The sequence below is a fragment of the Carica papaya genome, chromosome 1 (genome assembly GCF_054855325.1).
Source record: "Carica papaya isolate Zhongbai chromosome 1, ASM5485532v1, whole genome shotgun sequence".
Classification (NCBI taxonomy): domain Eukaryota; kingdom Viridiplantae; phylum Streptophyta; class Magnoliopsida; order Brassicales; family Caricaceae; genus Carica; species Carica papaya.
This window is the reverse complement of record NC_142309.1, coordinates 28,219,501-28,243,910: the sequence shown is the minus strand read 5'-3', so window position 1 is coordinate 28,243,910 and position 24,410 is coordinate 28,219,501. Positions and strand designations below refer to the sequence as shown.

Here is a 24,410-nt window from a genome sequence, read left to right as displayed (position 1 = left end):
CTATATAGTAATTTCAATAAATTAAATAATACTAATTAATTTATTTTGTTTAATTTTTTAATTATAATTATATTAATAATAAAAATGAAATAAACAAGCATCAAATTGGAGCAAATTGATTCGGTAGATAAGAAGATTGGGGCAAAAAGTCGAAAGTGCGAGATTTCTCTGCAATTTCCAGAGCTCCAATTCTACACGCATCAGTTCCCACCGAGAATAAGACGGGGAACCTCACTTCGATTCGGGCACGGTCCCATCGGAGATCGGCCATGGCCGCCTCCTCCGCAGGAAAACCTCCTTCCGGTGCTTCGTCGTTCTCCTATCCCAACCGGTTCAACTTCTTGGCCAATTCCACTCCGCCGAAACTCGCGCTTACTCCGGATCAGTACAGCTACTGTTGCCAAGCTCTCACACTCCTCAAGGAGAAGCTACAGAATTCCGAAGGAATCGTACAAGAGTTCATTAACTTACAGGTTCAATTCATGTTTTCATGTGCTTGTTCCTTTTCTTAATTCAGTTGATTTAATTTTCTGAGTCCTTGAACTGGAAAATGTTCTTGAATATGCGTTTCTAGTTTAGAAATTTTTGTTTTATCGGTTCTCGTGTTGGACTAGTGACTGCTGGATGTATCTGTAGATTGCGGAGCATAAATTCTTCCTTTCAAAAGGAAACTTGTTTGAAGAGAGTATTCTGTTAGTAAATGGAAGCTTGTTTAGGCGTGTTCTCATTAAAATTTGTACTATATACTAATTTATGTTATTCTTGGTTATAGAATGAAAGAATCAGATCATCCGAGATGGCAAGAAGCTGCACTGTGGCTCTTGATGGTGTCAATCGGAGCAAAAACAGATACATGGATGTTTTACCATGTACATTTTCCATATACTCTTCCTCATTTTAGAAGCAAATTGAGTAGCTTATGATTTAAAGATGATCTGCTTGGTAAATTGTGGAATTATCATCTATTGCAGTTGACAGGAATAGGATTGTTCTTAATCCATGTAAGGATTATAGACCATCAGCAAGAGGATATATCAATGCAAGCTTCATCAAGGTATGAACCGAAGAAATCCACTTGCCTGTCTCTGTCAATAGATAAATTTTACCATATGTACATTTTCTCTTATCTTTTCTAATGGAGAGTGACTCTTTATATGTAGACTTCTTCATCTGAAAGCATTTCTCAATTTATAGCCACACAAGGTCCATTGCCACACACATATGAAGATTTCTGGGAGATGGTAATCCAAAATCATTGTCCCGTCGTAGTGATGCTTACTCGGTTGGTTGACAATTACAAGGTACCTCAGCATGTCAAGGAAGATACATTTTTTGGATTGTAGTCAGATAAAGGATTTCTATATTTTGATATCAGGCATGAATAGTCCATCAAACAACTTTTTTTTTTATTCTTTATGGCTATTGCTTTTACTTTTTAAGGATCCAGACGAAGCTAGAAAATTATATGGTTGGCATTCTAATAGTGAGTTCGTTTTCAGTAACAATAAGTCCTTTAAATCAAATTGAGATTATGATTTGGAATTTTTGTAACTACATAGGTGTTGTTCTCATCTGAATATTTTCTTGGTGAGGGTCTGTCAATACCATAACATGATGTAGTAACAATCTTTTTGATAAGAAAAGAAGTACTTTTGATAATCAGAAAAAGAAGAGATACAATATTGAGGATATCAAAATGATATCTATAAAATTGGAGTAGAAGAAAAATAAAAGGAGACATGAAGTCAGTGCAAAATTGCCTCCCAATTCCTCTGTATTATAGATAAAGAAATGTCTCTGGAAAAGTTATCTGCCATCAGTTTTCAATTCTTTACGAGAAAGCTTGTGGGCTTGGTGCCAATATCACTAGTATTGTTTTAATTTCTGTGTCATATTTATGTGATTTTCTTTTGGCAGCTTCATGATCCGATTCCTCTGATTTCATTTGGATTTTCTGAAAATCTTCTTATTCTGAATGGTTCTTGTAGAAGGTAAAATGTGGGGATTATTTCCAAGCAGAAGATGGCCTTCGAGAATTTGGTAATATATGCATTCTTTCAAAATGGTTAAGAACTACTAACACATCACTGGTGTTGCGTAACTTGGAGATAAACTATAAAGAGGTAACTTTTGCTTTTAGACAAAAGAATATCATAATATGAAACTAAACTGTTGTTGGGATTGGTATCTTTTGACTTGGATATCCTTATTTAACCTGCATTTGACATTTCAAAAGCAACTTATATGGTGAAGGATTGAATTATATTTATGTACTCAATTAGGTTTCTGTTTTCCCTTCTTGAATTTTTTGTTTCAGTCTGAGGAACTGCCCATATCTGTTTTGCATATTCAATATCCTGAATGGCCGGATCATGGTGTTCCCAGGGATACACTTGCTGTTCGTGAAATTTTAAAAATAATGTATCATGTGCCACCCAGTCTTGGTCCTATAGTGGTGCATTGCAGGTTCTTCAAATGATTATTACTTCCCCCTCTTTTCAAATATATTATATATTTCACTCTACCTGAGTGACATTCAGATCCGTATGACTGAAAGGTCTATTTCTGATTCAGTGCAGGGATAGGGAGAACTGGAACATATTGTGCAATTCATAACACCATTCAGAGAATCCTTCTTGGTGATTTATCCGCATTAGATCTTGCAGATACTGTGGCCAAATTTCGGTCTCAGCGAATTGGAATGGTTCAGACAATGGTATCATCTTTATCCTTTGTCAGAAAAACTTACATTTTTCAATTTTTTACTTGAAATTTCGGACCACTATTTTCAACATGCTGACTTGTGTGCATGTAACTTTACCGTGTTATAAGCTGAATGCAAAACATGGTTGTTAGTGATGGAGAGTAATTAATGTTAATAGTTGACACACACACACATACACATACACAGAGATATGGGGAGTACTTGCTAAAGAAGTAAATATCTTATTGACAAATATTTTGGTTCTTATTTTGGAACCTTATGTATTGGAATCTGGGACTGTTGATGTACCACTCAATTTATCTCTATTTTATAATTCACCTATACTAAATTATATTATAAGTTTCTATCAAATAAATTATATGTATACCTTTACGTTACGCAGACAAAAGGCACAATAGTAAGTTTCTAAGAAGATGAACTATTTAACTTTGTAAGCATTTTAGTATCAAACAATATGGATAATGTCTAAAATGTTAATTTACAAACATAAGAAATATAAATTAGAAGTGCAGGACAAGAACACCATACTAAAGTAAGTAGGAACACTAAAGAAACTCATCTAGTTATCGGTAGAGTATTTTAAAAGTTTTAAAATTTTATACCCAGTTTTGTTGTAGAAAACAAATTCATACATTTTTATGCATAAATTGTTGAAAATGAAAACTAAATTTGCAATGATAGTGAAAATATTGTATGTGTTTTAAAAGAATAAACTGTTATTTTCAAACTCATGTCATTTTTATTATTATTTTCAAAACATTGTTTTCATCTCAACATTTTCTTATGTTTTATATATTGAACATATGTAAGTTTAGAAAATGAAAACTGAAGACAATTTTCTACAACTAAACATGACTTTAGTGTTTGATTTTTTTGGAGAACTAGTTCTATTGGCTAACTTATGATTACAAAGTTTAAAATAATGGTAAATTTTAAAATTTTACATTAAAATATTAAAATCAATACCATTTGAGATTATTATCTTGTCTGAATAGCTGATATTGGCAAATATGACCAATTATTACTAGTTTTTACCTGTATTAACTAGTAATGTTTACTTCTTTGGATTGAACACCTCTTGGGGCAATATACATTCCTTGGCTTCAAGTAGTATTTTATTCTAGGTGCTATGGTATATAGCGCATGGATTATGAACATCCTTTTATGTTTTTTCTCATTTATCTGGAAAGCATATTAGCACATGGATTATGTACTATGGTACATAGTGCATGGATTATGGCAAACAGTTCTCATTTTTGCTGGGTAGTTGGGGGCTCTTACTAAGGCTAAGTAGGAATATCTTTAATTTTCAGGATACATTTTTCTTGATAATATGTTTTCTCACAAATAATTAAGAATTAATTTTGAAATGTGTCCCAAGACAATACTTCTTTTTCAAGAATAGGGTAAGCTCATGTCCTGCAGGTTTTCCAGCTTCTCTACTGTCCCTACAAACACTGGATGATTCTGGTCCCTCCATGAGGTGGTACCGTCCTGTAAAATGAAACGAATAAGTACATAAATTAATCGCCAACCAAACTTCTCATTTAATTTGTTACTGCGGTAAAAATCATTTTGGTTGATTTCCATTCTTAACTTGATTGCTGTTAAAGTATTTGCCAACGGCTTCAAGCCTTCAACTTATAGGTTTTCTGTTAAATGTTGAAGGTATATAAGAATTATGTCTCCGAAATCTTGTGTTCACAGCTTGCTAAACAACAAGCTTCTCCTCTGAATCTTTACTCTTGACTTCAATTTTTTGCTTACGAAGTTCAACATTGTTCACTAGGAGCAATACTTCTTCTGCTACAAAGCAATCCATGATGAATTGGAAGACCTCACAGCAGAGTTCAGTAGTGACAAGAGCTAACACTGGTATGTCTCTTGTGTCCATTGTGGTATCTCTAACCTTGTAGAAAGCTCTCTGGATGTCTGTAGCCCCAGATCTTCATTTTTTTCCCCTTTTGGCAGTTTGCACAGTAACTATAGCACTTGATTGAAACTTGTGCTCTGTAAAGGCAAGCAGGTTATATAGAGATACTTGCTAATCTTGTTCTGAGGGGAAGAAATTTATGCTGAGCGCCTTTCGATTGATCTGGACTTGTTCATCCTTCTAGTTTAGATAATATAACGAGAAAAGCTAGCCTCTCGTTAAAACTTTTGCTGGCATTCCTGGGAAATACTATTGGACTTTTGAGATTGTGGATGGTGGATGGTGCTGCTGCAGTTCCTGGTATTCAGAGTTCTCATATTCTGTTTGATCTCTTTGTAGTTGCAGTAAGTTGTATGTGATGTTTGCCAATAATTTCATACAATATTTTGTCCCGTTGTTGGGCAAATTGGCGGATATGGGATTTTTTACATGCTGAATTGCTGATGGCTAGAAGCTAATGTTACTTCAACTGTAGTTGCCTACCTTCTGCATTACGAGGTTTATTGGCATATATATATATATATATTATTTATTTACCTGTAGTATATCATATTTGTTATTGTGTCCCTGGTTCACATTATTTTTCTAGTGAAGTAATTTGTGATTAGCTCCAGTTTTTTATAAATTATGCACATTATGACTGACCCCTTGATGGATTCATGAATCTATTCATCTCAGTCCCCTCGTTGATGACATATGTTTGGTAGGGTCAGATTATATTCTACTAGCTTATGCAAGTATGATATGTGAATTATACTTCTAAAAAATGATATGCCAATTTAAAGAAAGATTTATGTAACGATTCTGAAAATCCAAAAGAAAATAGATAATAAGTTAAGTGCATAAACGAAATAAAAGATTAAGTTTTACATTCATTGCGTAATAATTTAAAAATATTAAATAGCATTACAGAATTTATTTTTTGAAAGAAACACAAAAAATAAAAAAATAAACGAAAAATAGAAAATATCTAATATCTATTCGTAATTTTCTTACGAATCGAGTTATGGAATCTGATATTCTTGATTTGAAATAGTTAAATAAAGGATGAGGTACACTAATTTAATAAGAATATCACATTATATCACCGATATAGAAGTAAAGGTTGGTATAAAATCGAAAATCACTAATGGAGCATTAAATTTAGTAAATTCATTTATCAATCATAAAATCATTTCTCGTTCACTTACTATAGTGGAATTTCATGAAAACAACCTGTAAAAGTAATAATATCATACAAACCAACATTTCATACATAATCAGTCAACATAATACATATTATAAATCCATATCCGTTATCAATAAACTAAACAATAATTATCATTCTTTTCATTAACCTATTGATATTCATGGGGGTTTATAGGGATGCTTCCGCTATCCGTGACCCTTTCATTTATCATTCTCAATTATGGGTTGTCCTCATACCCCTCCGGTATGAGCACTAATTTACCAAACCTCAATACCCCGTCCAGTATAAGGGTGAAGCGGGTTGTCCTCATACCCCGTCCGATATGAACGTCAAATTATCAAGTCTTCATACCCCATCCGATATGAGACAATGTTCACGGTAGAGTTCTCTATGTACCCGATCCATCCACAATCTCTCAAAATATCCAATAAGGCTGTCATTTCATCTAATCATTTAACCACACAATTTCATTATCGTTTAAACTTCATTTTTTCCAATTCAGCAATAAACATGTAAAAAAATCATACATGCGTTCAAAGCCATAAAATGAATAAATAAGATATCATCATGCAGGTAAACTGTAAAAACAATCAACAACAGCAACAAATAATTTTCAGTTCCGCCTCCATAAACAACCCGTAATTAATTATGCATGTTTTCTAAAATCGCACAAACTACCATATTATTATTTATTTAAACTTCATTTCTATAATAGAGAATATGGTGATTAAACTTCATTTTTATAATAGAGAATAGGGTGAGGGATTCTTACTTGATTTTGACGCCCGAAAAGCTAAGTTGTTTACTGCGCTTATAGGGGATCCTTAAGTTTCCTGAATTTTTCTTCGAAAATCAAAACGCGCTAATAATACCTACAAATATTCCAAATAAACCCAAAATCAGTTTCAGAGCCCACTCGGTCAATTTGGAAATTCCGGTACGGCGGCTCCACCTTAGGTCGGTCGTTTTCGACCGAATTCAATTAATTTTACATCGATCCCTGCGAGAAAACATGTTAAAGGGTCTCGGTTGGCCGAAAAAATACGAAAAATCGAAATTCACCAGCGGCGGGGCTCTTTGGTACGGTGGCTCCTCCGACTCACGTTGCGGTTTGGTGTTTTGCTTCGGTCAACCTGTAGACAAGAAAACAATAATTACAACGGTAGAAAAATTATGCGGAACGGAAATCGGGAAGGGTCTCATCATAGGCGTTTTGTGAAATTCTTCGCGGCAGTACCGCTGGGTTTCACTGGTGTTTTCCGGCCAAATTGGTCAGTCTTTTTACTCCAATTTAGCCATACATGAGCTTAAAATTGAATTTCGTGCAAAATAGAAATATTCGAGGGTGTCTAGCGGCTAGGGTTAGGGTCTGGTGCAGATGGGAGTTATTTATATCCGTCCGCTTTTAATCTTTCCCGTCCATCGCGTTTGATCTGAACCGTCCGATCGCGATTAAATAGGGAGTAAATCTAAGCCGTCCATCGCGTTTGGTAGGGAGCGCATCCAGGCCGTCTGTGCGTGCAAGAACGGACCTCAACTGTTCGATTGCGGGCATACAGATCGCCCGCGTGGCCCCCTACGTCAGCATCCTGATTGATCAGGACTGCTGACCCTTCTTTTCCTTACAATTATTTTTAATTTAATCATTCATTAATTTTATTTTATTTTTTATTCTAAATAAAATAAAATATAATATAATAAATTAAATTAAATGAATAAAAAAATATATTTATTAATTATTTAATTAAAATAAAAAATTTGTGGGTGTGACACAATTTAACTATTTGTTCTCTTTAAAATAGCTATTTGTTCTCTTTTAACTATCAGCTCTAGTTACTTGTAGAAAATATTTAGAAAATTATTTTCATTGAAACATTGGTCATATTTATATTATTTTTGTTTCTATGTTTTAAAGTTGAAATTAACCCAATTTTTCAATGAAAAATTCAAACAAGGATGAAAAATAATAGCATTCTAATTGATTTGTGATACATACATATTTAACCAGGAAAAAAACTAACCCAAAAAGCTCATGAATTATTACATTTTTTTTTCTCATTTCCGCTGCCATACCAGTTGATATTCATGAATCCATGACACCTCATCAATAATGAAAAAAAGGAGAATCAGACAGAGAATGATACAATGAAGTTGCTCTGAACTGTGTGCCATGAGAACCCCAATTAGAGGCAGACCGCTATATATTGCAGGAGAGTTCCGCTTCAAACTTTATTCCAACAAAGTATTGGAACAGTTACCTCAATATCTAGGTGCTTTGGTTGTTGAAGAACTCTTGTGGTATTGCGGGAGGGCAGTACTTCTTTGCCACAAATTTGTACTGCAACCAAAATTACCATTTTCAATTTGCATTTCAGTCAAGCAAACATCATAAAGTCTTGTATTTTTCAACTACATCTGATGTGTGCATTTGAGAGAGATATGCAAGAATTCATGAGCTTGTCCTTGGTATTTATCCCAACACAAACTGAATTGAGGTTCTCTAGTAGTTGCAAGAATTAATTAATGCTTACTTCTATGTTGATTTAAGCATCATTGTCAAAAATCCTAATTGAGCTTGTCCTTTGTATTTATGCCAACACAAACTGAATTGAGATTCTCTAGTGGTTGCTGTGTTCATATCAGGTGTGTGCGCGGTTTGAGGAAGACAGATATAGAATGCAAGATTTTATGCTTACTTTATGTTGACTGTATTTTTCCCTGATTGCTGGTAACGTTGAAGTATGGCTGCTACAACTTAGTCGATGAAGATCCTTAACACATTCGCAGAGATCAGAAGGCTTGTAGAGTGTGTAATGCTGTAAGGTAGAATTCTGTATGGAACAAGTGCAGATCAAACCATGTTCAGCGACGCTTGTAAATTTTTATATAAACAATAAGTGGAAATATAATGGGATCATTAAACGTGGAAAAGTTGCCTCCTATTTAGTTTTTCACTTACCCATGGTCTCTTTGACGGGTTTAGTATGTACTTCGCCAAAAAGATTGCAGAAGCAGCAACGAGTGATGGAGCATAACGAAGCATATTGTATTCAAGGATGGATAATTCAGCAAGGTAGTTGGCCAGGCATTCCAATTGCATCGACAGAACCTAGAAAATGGTGCAGGTAAGATACGAACAAAGAACGCTTTACCCAACTACCATGATAGCTTATTATAGAGGGATATCGATAGAGGACTATAAATTGGTGGACTTGATCATTACAGTAGCTTTGTTATTTAATTCCCCATCAAATGACGATTTTAAAATCCATGTGAAATACTTTATTTGGATCAGAGTACCTAAGAGTAAAATCATCTAAAGAGAATCATTTTACTTTGTACTTTTGGATATCGAGAGAAAATGGGGGGGCCTAGATATTGAGAACAAGCAAGTTCCATAAAAATACCTCATTGATCCCTTGAGCAGCTCGAACAAATCGCCTGGAAGTCATTTCAAAAGAGTTATAAGTTATTCAGAGAGCAGAATATATTAGAAATAAAAAGTGGTACGGTCAACAATCAGATGATAAGCGAACCATTACCTTAGAAAACACTTAGCTGTTGGTGCCGTCATTTCAAACTTCAAGTAGTTCAAAACAGAAGATTCCATCTCCAGAACCTGCAGGAAACAACACTACATTAATGCTGACCATTGCGCAGAAGCAACAATGCAAGAAATGATGTGGAAAAGCCAGCATTCAGGGGAGGGGAGACTGAAGTACAAACCTCCTCCTTGAAGTATGTGTTATCAGTTATGTAACAGAACTCTTCGACCTGGGGTGCACAGATTTCCTCATATTTTCTGGCATTTCAAGTATTTGTTGTTAGAATCCAATAAAGCAACATGTCATGCGAAAGGAAAAACGAAGACAAATGGGAAAAATGGTTCTTTTCTTACGCGGCGATCATCATGCAAGCGACACCAAGCAACTGTAGCCGCTGTCTACTCATAACATTCCCTGAGAGATACCGATCTATATAGTTGACAGTCAAATATAACGTATCGGGTACAAGCCTATACTCTTCAGCCACCTGCGCAATTGAAAGATGTTATCGGTCTTCAACAACGGGGGGAGAACAAAGACCCAATTTTCAAGCTATAGAAAGATGATGACTATATGTCTGCCCACTTCTAGTTTAAAGGATCAAAACATGGGAGACAAAACAGAAAAAGGAATTACCTCCACAAGCCAGTCAATTAGTATCGCACGCATGCTGGAGTTTACATCACTCTGAATTTTCTCCATGAAGTCTGTGGAAGGCCTTTTCTTTGCCTAAAATCAATAGTAGTAGAACGGAATCATGAACAGAAAATGGAAGTAATAAGCAACAAACTTTGTGAACATAGAAGGTATTCACTTGAACATTTTAAATAATGAAGACCTCTGAGGCACGCAAGTGCTTGTAAATGTCGCAAGCAAAGGTTGCACAAAGTTGCGGATCCATGAAATTGTTATCAACATCAATGATTTTATCATCCACTTCCATCTCATTAAGTATATCTCTGCTGCAGATATTCCCTGAAGCAGTACAAAATAAATTAGAAGAGGACATTGCTGTAAAAATGAAGTGACAGGCAATGACCAATAAATCAAAACAGCACACAAATGGTTTCTTGATTATAAACAGCAAAAAAAGGACAAAATTGAAGAACACAACCATACGACATGGAAAACTGAATGTATAACTGAAAGCGCATACCTGCTGTTTCTGCATTCTCTGAAATATGAAGATTACTGAACGTCTTTCTGTCGATAGAATCAACCGCTGGAACGTCATTGTTGTCTATGTATTCTACTTGCGGGCTCTTGAAAGAATCACAAGTAGACATTGACTCATCCATAGAAACCGAAACTCCATCTGATTCACTTGGAGAAAAGTCCATGCTACATGGAGCTGAAAGGGTGGAGATAGTAGGGGCAACTTCGTAGCTTGTTGGTAGAGATGTGACCTTACTTCCATCTGATTTACCAGGGACAACCGTACTTGGTTTAACGTTTAATGCTGCAGGTAAAACACCCCCAAAGACCCCTGTATTATTGTGAACAGTGCAAGAAGACGGTGCCTTCTTCACCTTAGCAATTTTGTTTGAACATGGTACCTTCAAAGATGAAAACCAGTATCAAACACGTGAATGTAAGTGTATGCTCTGAAACAAACTCGAGATTACGCGTAATGAAGAACATTGGTGTCATTCATAACCAGGACATGCATCACCTCAGTGACATGTACCAACAAATATACATTTTAGGTTTCTTGGAATTCACTGATCATGAAGTTCAGTCACATGCACATAAATCCATCTCGACACTATTGTTAGCCATTAAATACCAGATCTTCTAACTATGAATGCTTTACCAAAATGCATTTGGCAGGAAACATACGAGTTACCAAGAAATTAGTCATGGTGAATGCAAGAACGGAAAAGAGAAACTAACAGAAAAAGGTCCACATGCACAAGCCAAATAAGTTATATAAACCCTTGAAAGAAAATGAAAAGAAATTTCAGGGGACAAACAAAGAAACTAAGCCTCCAAGTTTTCTCATCAACGAAACTGAGGTGAGGAAGAACAACGGAAAATATAAAAATACTCACCGAAGTAGAGGGTGGAACATAGTTTCTTGACGCATTCTTTTGGTTGGTGATGTTACTGAGAGGCGCTCGTTTCTTGGCCAAATGCGGCGGGGCGACAGCATTTGCCTTGCCATTATTCTCCGAAGATGAAGCATGCCGCTTCGCCAACGACGAAGTAGTGGAGGACGAAAACGACGAACGCCGATTTTGAGTCGACATTTTCGTTTGATCAAACTCACCTCTCAAAACCCCTCTCTCTGCCCTAATTAACTTCCTTTCTTGATTCAATATTCAAAAAGAAAGGAAAGTCAGCAGAAATCAAGAAAAAGAAAATCGTGTCGAGATATATAGAGAGAGAGAAGGAGACAATAGGGATTATCTTCGGGAAATTTGTTGGATTTTGATTTTTGATTTTTGATTCTTGAATTGAATGAGGTTTCTTTTCTGTATAAGCCACATAGAGTGTGAGAGAGAGAAGAGAGATGGAGGGAGGGAGAAGAACAACTGATTTTGTGGTATATAATAATTGTTTAATGATAGTTTTGAGGCGGGCAACGGGGTGATTTGAATTCTGGATTGATCGTGACCGTTGATTCGACTCGGTAATCGTTAGGAGCGGGATGTGGGGCCCACAATTCGTATAACTCGCTTGGTTGGGTACATAACAGAACCGAGAAAACCAATTAATAAAAGCCACGTCAGGAGTATATAATTGCGTACTGCCTGTGACAAAAGCGGTTTGGAGGGGGGGATACGAGTGGCGGGTTTGGTTAAAAAGTCACAGGCATGTCAGAATAAAATTGGAGTTCATTTTTTGAATTCGAATTTCAAACGGTCACTGAGCCTGTCTTTACTTTAGCGACGTCGTAAGCAACATATCCAAAAAAAAAAAAAAAAGGAATATCCTGTCAGTCATAGAAATTAGAAAGTAGGTATTTTGTAATGTTATAAATTAATTAATTAATTAAGTTTTTTCGGAAAAATATTAATTAATTAATTAAAGGCTGTAAAAGGAATAATTTGAATTTTATACCCAAAACCGTGCAATATATTATTTTACCTTAAAATAATTAATTAATTACATTATTAATTGTACCAAAGTCATCAGAAAAAAAGCTTACACATCAATTAACTAATAAATATGAACATCAAAATTCAACTTACACAGTGTCGTAGTTATTTATTTAAATTAAGGATTTAAAAAGAGTTTCTAATTAGTCATTTTAAAATTATAATTTTTTTAAATTAATTTATATATTTATTTACATACACCGATTATCATATAAATAACATCTTTTAACTTGAATGCACTTTTCAAATCTGAGTTTTGTCGAGTTGAATGTTTTCTTGATGTAAAAAATATTGTCATCTGCAGCGGTAGACATATATGAATATGGGCACATTATCGAGAATTGTAAGGCTCTCTTGGCTAACCCGCTCGAATATTTTTGTGGGTTATGTCTGTAAGAACTGTAATATTGTAGTTCATCATATTGTAAAGATTATGCAGAATTTTTTAATTTTTTATATTTAAAATAATTTATCTTGTTATATTTTTTAAAAAAATAATAATAAAAATAACATCGAAACATTAATACAAATGTTTTTTTAAAAAAATAAATAGATATATTAAATATTGAAATATAAAGAGCCAAGTTTGAACTTAAATTGAAGGAGAGAAGCAGCATTAATTGTTGGTCCGTGAGAGAAATGACACGTAGTTTTGGAAGTATTTGATCACCATTTCAAACGAATTTAATACTGATTTTAATTAATTAATTAATTAACTAATTAATTTTCTGAGCCGATATGATTTGTGAAATTTTCACAATTTAAATTTGTTTGACTTTCACCGATTTGGAAAGTATTAGTTTAGTTTGGAAGAAATAATTTCAATTTGATTTTAATTAATTAATCATTTTAATATTTTTGTAAACTAATATGACTTTTCAATTTTGTACTTAATTTAAATTTATTTAACTCCCACTAATTTGAACTAACACACATCTATATAAATTTGTGAATATATATAATATCATTATATAAATATTTATTTAAATTAAATATATTTTTAATATATTATTTTATTTTAATATCTACAGTTATTTTACAATATATACATTTTTTTATTTATTATTTTTTATATTTTTTGAATAATTTTAATATCAACGGTTATTTTAACACATAATAATCTTTTATTTTTAAAAAATATTATATCATGACTAAAAGCATATTATATAACACAAAACTGTCGTGTTATTTTTATATAAATAAAAATAAATATTACAAAAAATAATAAATTAATTACAATATTTTTGGTATGATTCACTATGGTAATAACGTGTAGCGCCTGGGAAATTGAAGAAAAAAAAAAAAACGTGTGCGCCACGTCAGCAGACCCAGTCAGCAGTCCTGGCCAACCAGGACCTGCCACGTGGCAAAACCACGTCGACCGGGGACTGGGCCACGTTGGCGATCCACGTGCGCGCGATCGGACGGCTCAGATCAATCGCGCGCACGGACAGCCCAGATTTAATCACACGGACGACCTAGATTTAATCAAAAACAGACGGCCCAGATTAAATCAAAATGGACGGCTGAGATCAAAAGGCCAAAGGGTATAAATAAGACCCCCACACCAGACCCCAAACCCTAGCCGCCTGCCCTCGCCGGAGAAGACGAACCAGAAGCCGGCCGCCGCCACCCGCCGCCGCACCGGAGGGATTTCCGACCGCCGATCGAGGTAAATTTCATATCCCCGACTCGTTTTTCCACGCTGATTTCTCCAGTGGCCAAATCGGAGTCAAAATCCCGCCCAAATGGCCAGAAAATACGGCCGAAAGCAAGCGGCGCCGCCGCGCCCCTCCTCGGGTTTTGCCTCCGATGAGGCCCTTCCCGGCCTCCGTTTAATGCAATTTTTATATCACCGTGATCACCATTCTTTTCTCTACAGGTTGGTCGGAGCCGAATCACTAAAACACGAACTTCACCGGAGAGCCGCCGCACCCGATAGCACCGCCGCCGGTAAGCTTCGGTTTTCTGTAGATTTTCGGCCCCCCGAGGGCCGTAGGGTTGTTTTATCGCATGAACCAATGCGAGTGTGGCCGAAAACGGCCAACCCGAGGCGAACCGCCGTCGCCGGAGCACGGCGGAGCCGCCGTGCCGGAAATGCGATATTGGCCGAAAGGGGCCCTGGGCCTAATTTGGGATTTTTTGGAACACGTGCAGGTACCAGTAGTGCGTTTCAGTTTCCCGGAAAAATTTCAAGGAAAATTAGGGACAGCCTGTAGGCGCACTGTGAAGCCGTGTTCGGACCCCGAAACGAGTAAGGACCCCTCACCCTATTTTCTATTACGGTGTTAAAGTTCAATAATGATAAAACGGTATTTCTTGAATCATCGAATGTGTGAAATTGCTTAAGGTCGCTAATGGAGCCCGAGTCTAGTGTGTTTGTTGGTTAACTGTGATTTGGCATGTTTTACAGTTTTAAATGCAGTATGAGGTTTGATGTTTTCATTTTATAGTTTCGTGTACATATTTTACTGTTTTACTGATTATGAGTTGAATGACTGAGATACCGATGCTGTATGTTGTCTGTTTGGCATAAATTACTGTTTGCTTGTTTAAATGTGAATTGATGATGCTGATTGAGGAAAAGAAGAATGAAAGATTGTATAGATTGATAATTGTATAATGTGGTCAGCCTGACTAGATATCCTGGGAGATGGTGGACGGACCGGGTCCATAAGGGACCCTACCGGGATTGTGGTCTCTCATACCGGACAGGGTATGGAGATCTTATGAGTTTTGGTGCCCATACCGGACGGGGTATAGAGACGGCCCGTTTCACCCTCATACCGGACGGGGTATTGAGGTTTATAGTTTTGGCGCCCATACCGGACGGGGTATGGGGACGGCCCTGGAATCTGATTCAAGTATTAAGGGTAACGGGTAGCGGGACCCTATGGATCCCCATAGATACTAGTAGGCTGGTGAATGAATAAAGGTGATTGTGTAAAGATTGAATTGCAAAAACGTGATAAGTATTATGTTGCATAGTTTACATGATTTCATAATGATGATAATGCTATTGCTTTCGTACATTGTTTTATGAATTCCACCGATGTAAGTGAATGGTAAAGGTTTTATTACTGATAAATGAGTTTTTGTAAATTATGCTCCATTGATCTTTTTGTGTTTTCTACCCACCTTTACCTCCGTGACGGTGAGATATCGTGATGTCCTTATTAGGCTAGTGTAGCTCATTCCTTATTTAATCATTTAATATCGGAAGACATTGTTCCCGAGCCTGTTCCGCAAGAAGACGACGAAGGAGACGTCTAAAGACTCCATAGTTACATTCATAGCTCTTACTTTCGAATTTCTCTTTTAGTTAGTTTGATCTTTTATATTTTGAGTACGTTTTTGGTTTTAGTGTAAGGGATGTTAATCAAATTTTGACTTCGCTTCCGCATTTGATATTTTTAATATACATTTCATTTTAAATTTCCGGGGCCGTTACATAACATGTACTAGATTTGTATATACGATTCAATTATTCATACTTTTTGTGGGTTTCGTGAATTTCGAATTTAAATTTTTCATAAGTTTTATAAATCCAACTTGCACGTATATTATAACCATCAATATTATGTATATTAAACTATAATATATTAAATATAACAACATATTTTAGATATAAATATTATGTATTAAAATATATTATAAGATATATCATGTATTAGAATCAATAGGGTTGTCAAACCCGAACCGTGCACCTATCCCAAAATGCTAAATGAAAACAACAATTTGCACCTGGTTTGATTTTGATTAAAAATAAAAGACAAGTTTAAACTAGTTAATTTGAATTTGCCAAATTATATATATATATATATATATATATATTTACCACATATAATATATGTATATTTTTCAACAGACTAAAGTTAAATTTACAAATATTGTTTGCACATGATTGAGAAGTTCACACATAAAACCGTAAAAACTATATAATAAATTTTTTACCATAATCAATTGTAAATAAATATAATATTTATATTAAATTTATAAGAAAGACCCTTCAATGTAAAAAAAATATATATAGAATTAAAATTATCATAGTAACTATTGTTAGTAATTTATAATTAGAGATTAATCATATTCAGTTGAATAGTTAGTAATTAAATTTTGTTTGTTAATAATATATTATTATTTATATATACACAATAAATGAAATTAATTAACTAGCAAATTACAATTAAATCATTTATTACAGAATAATTAACTGTTAATTATTAAACTGATTATGATTAATCTTTTAAAAACAGTCGTTAATAATAATTATTTTAATAAAAATTTATTTAATAAATTCACTATACTAAATATAAATATCAACAATTAAACTAACCAACATAACATATAATTCACATCTTATATACTCTCAAAATTGATAATATGTGTACAAAATAATATAAAATATTTATAATTTTAATTATTTTATAATTAAAATTTAAATACTTTAAATAAAAGAATGAGAACGTTTCTCTCGGCTTGGCCTGTTGTGAGTCGCAGACCATAACTCCGGTCTATCAAATTGGGTTTGTTGGACTCCTTCTTGGGTCTCTTTCTCCCTTGGAGAGGCGGGAAAAAAGAAGCCTGATAATCTCCACGACTCCGAACATTCTTTCAGACAGAGAAAGATGGCGCCAGTGTTGCAGAGCTCACAGCCATGGGTCGAAAAATAGTAAAAAAAAAAACTCTCTCTCGCTCATTCACTCTCCAGTGTTCTCTTATTTATTTATTCAATTTTTTTCTTGATTCCGTATTGCAATTTAGAGAATTTAGCATATTTGTTATTTCGCATTCTATTTTGCAATTACCAGTCGACCCAAGCAAGTCAAAGATGTTGCTCACCAGGACGAGGTGGTCCGAGTTTTGACCAACACTCTTGAAACCGCTAATGTGAGTGTTTCACCAGCAAAATGTAATCATTTTGGAAAATTTATCATGTCGATTTCATAACGTAGACAAGCATCCTTTTATATGGAAAAAAACGAAACCCTAATTGTTTCTTTTTCTTCTGCTTAGTGCCCGCACATGCTCTTTTATGGTCCCCCAGGCACCGGGAAGACCACCACTGCACTTGCAATCGCTCATCAGCTATATGGGTACTCTTTTTTATCTCATCGTTCTGGTTTTCCTTTTTGTGTTTTATGGTATATCCTTTTGTTTTTTCTTTCCTTTTGTGGGTTGTTTGATTACTTTTTTTCAGGAACTAGGCTGCTTGATTTCTGCATTCGTGTTTTCTTTCTTTCTTTTGTTACAAACTTTTTTTTTTTTTAACTTTTTAAGTTGTTGGGTGGTATTAAAGAACTAAATGGAACTTTGTATTGTAGTTACTTCCGTGTAATTTTTCGGCATATCCAAGAAGACTAATGTACGTTATAATCCAGCCAGAGTGTTTGAAGAAGAAAATGATAGGAGTATTCATTAAATATAGGCATGCCAGTTATTGACCCTTGAATTTAGGTTTGGTTTTGCCTTTCCTTTAAACAGGGTGTATTTGTTATCTGGGCTTCTGCAGAAGGACAGCATATGGTAGATGCTGGAACTGGGTTGTGATTTATTTGTGATGGTTGATTGTTAACTCCGTGTATACATAGTCACTTACAGGTAGGAATTATTGGTACAAGGTGTAAAAAAAATGAAAGATATGAAATCAAAGGGATGACGATGTTGGTTAGAGTGCATTCATACTGACGAGACAAAATTGAGAAAATCTGTCTGGTCAGGTTGGAAAGTTTTAACTTTTAAGGCATTAATGAAAAAAGAAAGAAAAGGTCTATGTCAAACTTGTAGAAATGGTGCTATAAACAATTTTGCTGTAATGGATGTATGTGTAGTTAAAATTTCAGACTATTCGATCTGGAAGCATAGAAGAGAGGAAATGGTAGTTATTATGAGAAAATATAACTCATTCTTGCAAATCTAAATCAGTTTTTTATGCACCTTGCTTAGAACGTAGCACTAGACTGATTACTAGGCTTTTGATGAAGTTTAATATTAGAAAAAGTACTTTAGTGATCTATCTGGTTACTGACTCACAATTGCATCCAGAAGATGAGAGGAATAAGTTAAAGAAATCTTATGATATTAGTCGGAGAGAATTATGTGTTGTGGCCCAACTAATTCTGCGGCTATTTCTTTTGAGGAGAAATTTGTTCTCTAAAAAGGAATAACTTGCAGGAACTTCAATTATTTTTCTGAAGATTACAGAAAAAAATTTAAAAATATTTTCACCCAAATTTATGCCAGAATATCCATCAAGCCAGGGCAAAATTCTAGAGACTGTTTACGTGGAAGTGGTTTCAATATTGGGCTCTGACTGATTTATTCTGAAGCAAAACTTTGATATTCATGTCCTCGGTGCCCATGCCATGCTAATTGGTCACAAGTACAGCAGGGTGGTCTTTTTTTCTTTTTCCTCTTTTGCTCAAACTGTGTGAGCCAACTTGAAGTTTTACATATACCTTAGTTCAACACTTTCTGAAAACTGTTTCTTATTCCAAAGTTTATCCAGATTATTATAGTTATGTAAGTTGAATGAAGAGTTCTTCTGCAGACCTGAACTTTACAAGTCTAGGGTGCTGGAGCTCAATGCAAGTGATGACCGAGGGATCAATGTTGTTCGAACGAAGATCAAAGATTTTGCTGCTGTAGCTGTAAGTTCTGGTCAACGTCATGGGTATGCATGCCGGCAATCTCATTACTTCAATTCCTATTTATGTTCATCATTTTCTTCTTTCTCCTTTTTAGAATATTTATGCCGTCCATGATGAATATTCAGTAATATTATCTGATACATCAGGGGATACCCTTGTCCGCCCTATAAGATCATTATCCTGGATGAGGCAGATTCAATGACTGAAGATGCTCAGGTATTTGTCGTTCTCTTTTTCCTGTTGTTTTATGGTTCAGTCAGAACATGATATATCTGATATCTGTTACCATTTATTGAATTTCCAGAATGCCTTGAGACGAACAATGGAAACTTACTCCAAGGTCACAAGATTCTTTTTCATATGCAATTACATTAGCAGGTATGACCCTTTGGTTTCTTCCTTCTTTTTCCACTTCATAATAATTCTCTGCATAGTTTTTTTATTTTACAATTTGGGTACTTCAATTTTATTGGTTGAATATTTTGAAGTTCTGTTGTATCTTGTGAAAAAAAGTGCCTTGTTTTGGGGTGGGGTGGGGTTTTGAGGGGGGGGGGGGGGGGAGGGGAGGAGGAGGGGAGAAGAGGTGGTAAATCTTGTTAAGGAGAATAGCTGCTCTGGTGAAAGCATACTGAGTAAAATTCTTGAAAAAGAAAAAGCATTTTAAGGTGACACCTAAACTGTCAAGTGGCCTATCTTTTTATCAGCCCCTAAAAGCTCACTTCTGCTGATACATATTACTGCATTGCAGGCAGCACCATATGATAATTGTGAAGTTGATGTTCTGTGACAAGTTTGTTCTGTTTTCCATAGGATCATAGAGCCACTGGCTTCAAGATGTGCGAAATTCAGGTTCAAGCCACTTTCTGAAGAAATATTGAGCAGTCGTATATTGTACATTTGTAAAGAAGAAGGTCTCTATCTTGACACAGAGGTGTGGAGTTATGCCATAGCACTTATCTTAGAAATAAATTTTGCCAAAATGACTTATGAAATAGTTGATTTTTGTTTGAAGGCTCTTTCAACTTTAAGTTCTATATCACAAGGTGATCTTCGTCGGGCAATTACATACTTGCAGGTAGGAGGTTGTTTATTTTATCACAATTGGTCTTGTTATTTATCTTTGTTGTATCACTTTTTATTTAAAAAAAAAAAAAATTATCTTTGCTGTATTGCAATAGATTCTGTGTAGGTTTTAACGAATCTTATTTGTAATTACATCAGGGTCTCCTATTCTTCCTGTTTACAATGACTTGGAAATTCTTGCATGGCTATACCTTAAGACCTTCTCTCTTTTCTATTTCCTGCTTTGTGAATGAGCTCCTGCCCATCACTGGGAATCATTTAATTGTTATAGTGCTATTTGAAGTCATTTCAGTTGATCTGTTAACTTCTCTTCGAATTAAGGACATGGAGTAGATTACATAGGAGCACCCTTAAAGAGAAGAATAGAACAGATGACATAAAAGATAGAACTTTTAAAATTGTTAAGGATTATTGTAGTCTTTTGCTTGGACATAGAGAGCTTATAGGCTTTCTAAAATAGAAGTTATGCTCTAACAGTTTTCTAAAAACATGACATAAGAGCTTAGGTTATAAGTTCTTTTGTGATTTACCGAACACATAACAAAAATAAAAATGTTTTTCCAATGCTAATAAGCTCATTTTGAACAGATAAGCCAAGGCAAACACACTCTCTTAGTGATTGAATGCGAGCAAGTCTGTGTGAATATTCTTCCAATTTTTTTCTGCTTTTTCTTCTTCAAAGAGGATTTGGTCAATGGTTTGCTGGACATTTCTGCAAATACTCAAAATACATTCTTATCTTTTGGTTGAGAAGTTTTTTCATCCAAAAAACTAAAAAAGAATCTTTTAGTTGAGAACTTTTGTTATCCAAAAAAATAAAAAGGAATCTTTTAGTTGAAAACAGATACAGATGAAATTCTAAATCTGTCTTGTGATTTTCTCGTCCTTATTAAAATTACATTTTCATCTTGTATATAAAATGTTGATCTGCTGCTGTTGCATTTCTTTCTGATCGGTAATGTAGCTTGTGTATGGTTATGCTGAATCTTTGTTACAAATATTGCAGGGAGCAGCGCGCTTATTTGGATCAACAATTTCTTACAAGGATCTAATTAGTGTGTCTGGGGTAAGCAATACACTTCAAAGATTTCGTGGGTTTCAGTCAATTTACAATTACTGGGAATTTCTCGAGATATATTTCCCTTCAATGCTTAGCATTGTAAATTAATTTTGGCTGGTTATAAGTTGATGTTTGTACCATTAATCTTTAGTCTGTCCAGCAGTTAAAGTCACGATCGACAATTCTGGGGGCTGACATCAACAGAGTCTTAGTTCTTGAATGTATAAGCACTGGCTATGGATATATAGGAAATTTTGAGAGTTTAATGTATAAGCAAGCACTGGCTATGAACATATAGGAAAATTGAGAGTCTGAGACTGGATGTTGGGTTTTATTAAAAGAAAGTGGAAACTAGAAACACAGGATTTTCAAAATTGTATATGGATATGTTTTTCGGGTGCTTCGGGTTATAGCCAAAGTAGGAAGCTATTTGCACTGTTCATAGTCCTTAAAATCAACTACAAAACTGATGTTCCCTCTGATTTTGATCATCTTTCTAATTCTATTGTGAGACTACAGCTCTCCATCATGTCCTGATTCCTACATTCTTTCTTATCAGGTCATCCCCCAGGGTGTTGTGGATGAACTTTTTGCAGCATGCAAAAGTGGTAATTTTGATTTGGCTAACAAGGAAGTCAGTAATATTATTGCAGAAGGATATCCAGTCTCCCAGATGCTTTCTCAGGTTCTCTTTTTCTTTCTGTGCCCATATTTAATTATTATTGCTTAGTTTACTACTAGATGCGTTACTTCTAACACAGTTTCTTTCAGCTATTTGAGGTGGTTGTTGAGGCTGATGATATATCAGATGAACAGAAGGCTAGAATTTGCAAGAGTTTGGCTGAAGCAGATAAGGTCAACACCCCTTCTCTGTTCCAATTGTGCCAGAGAGTACATTAAGTTTTCAGTATTGGTTTTCTATTCGTCGAAACTAAAAATTGAAATGGATTAATTGTTATAGATACATTTTAACTTAGAGGTTGAGGAAAATGAATACATAATATGGCATATAGATATCATGTTTTGTTTCCACTATTTGCCCTAGAGACAATGTAATCGAGAAATGCCATTGATTTGGCATGAGGCTTCAACTTTAACCTTAGGAAGCTGATATTTTTTAAAGTCTTTTTTTTTTTTTGTTTTAAAGTTAAATGCCAAAAAATTATGTAAACAAAGTGCTGACATTGCATTTACTTCTGGGTGCAGTGTCTTGTAGATGGTGCAGATGAGTACCTGCAGCTGTTGGATGTTGCCAGCAATGCAATACGTGCCCTTTGCAATATGCCTCAAGAGTCCTCATATGAGAATTAGATTAATCGGAAATCCTTAACAGAATGTCAATACGCATTAAACATTGCGAAAATTAGTAGGATAAATCTCTTGAAAAATATTTTATCTAGTTTGTAACATGTGCTTCGGATAACTTTTTACCGCGTGGTCTTACTTGTGGGATGTAGCTCATCTTGATAGAAATGTGAAGGCAATTTTGCTGCTTACTTGTTTAGAACAGTTGTAGGTCAGAGGACCGAGAACAAGAAGTTCAGTAAAATATTTTCAGCGGCAAGAATGTGTACATACACTCCACTGTAAGAGAGAGAATGAAAAGGTATTTAGTGAAGTATTGTGGAAGTAATTTTGAAAGTGTCAATGTTAAGGTAGGTAGATGGTGAAAGAGTGATGATTAACATAGAGGACTGTAAGTGGTGAAGGCATCATGAAGCTAGCGTGGGATAAACAGTCATCCTATCGTTACAACAGTCTTGTCACATACACCATCATGGCCATGTTTGAATGCATTATGATCTTGTCCGTAAGAGAATTTCCTCTGTTTATTTTCTTGGGATATTTTAGTCAGTGTAGCCAAACATTCCTGAGGCATGAGAAAATAGTTCGTTTTGACAAATCAATGATGGAAATTTCTTCATAGAATTAGATCCAGAAAAGAAAAACAAAGAAGATAACTCCTGATTAGGGGGCCTTTTTTGGCTTGTTAGAAGAAATTACTCTCTGTTTCTCCAGGGTTTATCATCTTAATGATCTTTATGGGCTCCAAAATCTTTGAATTTTCAACAAGTTTCATGTTACTTGTCTCACTTTCTCCCAACTAGAAAGTTTGGCATTTATAAAACCAAGTCAAATACGAAAATCCCTCTACTTGGCCCACAAACCCCACTTCATGCCTCTAATCTCGCTGATAAATCCACCTCTTCCCTCCCTTCTCTTCAATCCTCTTTATCCTATATAAGCACCAACCCCAAGTGTAGATACATACAACATGTTTCTCTAAAATACTACTTCAAGATTTTCAGGTGGGTCTTTGTTTTTGTTTGGTTTGTGGAGTTAAAATGGCACTGGCAGGAGATGACTCTTTCAAGAGACCTGGTGCTGTTCCCTTCAAATGGGAGATCCGACCCGGCGTTCCCAAGATCCAGCAACAAAAACTACGAAAGCAACAACCAGAGAGGCCCAAGCAGCCACCGCCTCAGCTGCAACGACCTTCCTCACCTTTCATTAACCACCAACTCGCCTTACCAGCTCCACCGCACAAGGTTAAACTCAAACCTCCACCACCCGGGTACTACATCTCCCCACCCGACCCACGGACCCGTTCTTTCCGATCCGCCCCGCGTATTCGTTCCGACCGCTGGAGAGTTGATGATCAACCCGCTCGAGTTCGACAAGAATGCGTTTCCCCTGGCTGCTTCCCTTCACCAATGATTAAGCGAAAAGAAACCAGGGACAGGATCCGAAAGACGGGACTGGTGTCGGAACCCGACTGCTTCTCGGACCTTGATACAATTTCCCGATGGTCGCTGTCGACCCGGAGATCGTTTTCATCGTTCCGGGACTCGCCGAAATCGTCATTGTCGTCGTCACGCCAATCGTCGCCCCGAATCGTGGGTGACCCAGAATGGGCCGGGTTCGGACTGTTCTAGGGGAACCCACTTGTGATGTAGAGAGAGGCGTGTTTCTAATGGTTGGAATAGATGATGTTTAGAGTTTAATAACCAAGAAGTATCATTTGTGTGTTGATGTAAATTTATCGTGAAAGTTTCAAACTTTTTGATGATATGTTGAAGACGACTGTCATTTGTCCGTGCCCATCATCTTCTTATTTCAAAAC

The 24,410-nt window shown here is 35.5% G+C and overlaps 4 protein-coding genes across 5 annotated transcripts; 3 read left to right on the top strand and 1 right to left on the bottom strand.

Annotated features, from left to right (window-relative positions):
- The first annotated feature begins 104 nt into the window (after nt 1-104).
- Nucleotides 105-5,140, top strand: PTP1 (protein tyrosine phosphatase 1). 2 transcript variants are annotated; one of them, XM_022040764.2, is made up of 9 exons: nt 105-473; nt 773-869; nt 972-1,054; nt 1,161-1,301; nt 1,989-2,123; nt 2,318-2,466; nt 2,575-2,716; nt 4,515-4,600; nt 4,744-5,140. In XM_022040764.2, the coding sequence occupies exons 1-8, from the start codon at nt 270-272 to the stop codon at nt 4,593-4,595; spliced, it is 1,032 nt and encodes a 343-aa protein (XP_021896456.2). In that variant the 5' UTR covers nt 105-269; the 3' UTR covers nt 4,596-4,600; nt 4,744-5,140. The 2 variants fall into 2 exon arrangements, with proteins under 2 accessions (XP_021896456.2, XP_021896455.2); XM_022040763.2 differs by having other exon boundaries at nt 4,697-5,140.
- A 2,664-nt stretch (nt 5,141-7,804) lies between these two features.
- CYCA1;2 (CYCLIN A1;2) lies at nt 7,805-11,925 on the bottom strand. The gene is made up of 11 exons (XM_022040649.2): nt 11,444-11,925; nt 10,549-10,948; nt 10,231-10,367; nt 10,029-10,121; nt 9,746-9,879; nt 9,574-9,649; nt 9,390-9,466; nt 9,255-9,288; nt 8,807-8,956; nt 8,544-8,678; nt 7,805-8,185 (listed from the first exon to the last, which is right to left on the bottom strand). The coding sequence occupies exons 1-11, from the start codon at nt 11,639-11,641 to the stop codon at nt 8,114-8,116; spliced, it is 1,506 nt and encodes a 501-aa protein (XP_021896341.2). The 5' UTR covers nt 11,642-11,925; the 3' UTR covers nt 7,805-8,113.
- Nucleotides 11,926-16,996: 5,071 nt separating this feature from the next.
- Nucleotides 16,997-24,390, top strand: EMB1968 (ATPase family associated with various cellular activities (AAA)). Its single transcript, XM_088208146.1, has 12 exons — nt 16,997-17,165; nt 17,305-17,383; nt 17,510-17,589; nt 19,044-19,166; nt 19,290-19,359; nt 19,448-19,521; nt 19,954-20,074; nt 20,156-20,218; nt 21,233-21,292; nt 21,846-21,971; nt 22,058-22,141; nt 22,493-24,390. The coding sequence occupies exons 1-12, from the start codon at nt 17,122-17,124 to the stop codon at nt 22,595-22,597; spliced, it is 1,029 nt and encodes a 342-aa protein (XP_088064272.1). The 5' UTR covers nt 16,997-17,121; the 3' UTR covers nt 22,598-24,390.
- Nucleotides 23,632-24,390, top strand: LOC148270514 (uncharacterized). The gene has a single exon (XM_088208148.1). It carries the CDS (start codon nt 23,632-23,634, stop codon nt 24,220-24,222), a length of 591 nt encoding a protein of 196 aa, XP_088064274.1. The 3' UTR covers nt 24,223-24,390.
- Nucleotides 24,391-24,410: the final 20 nt, after the last annotated feature.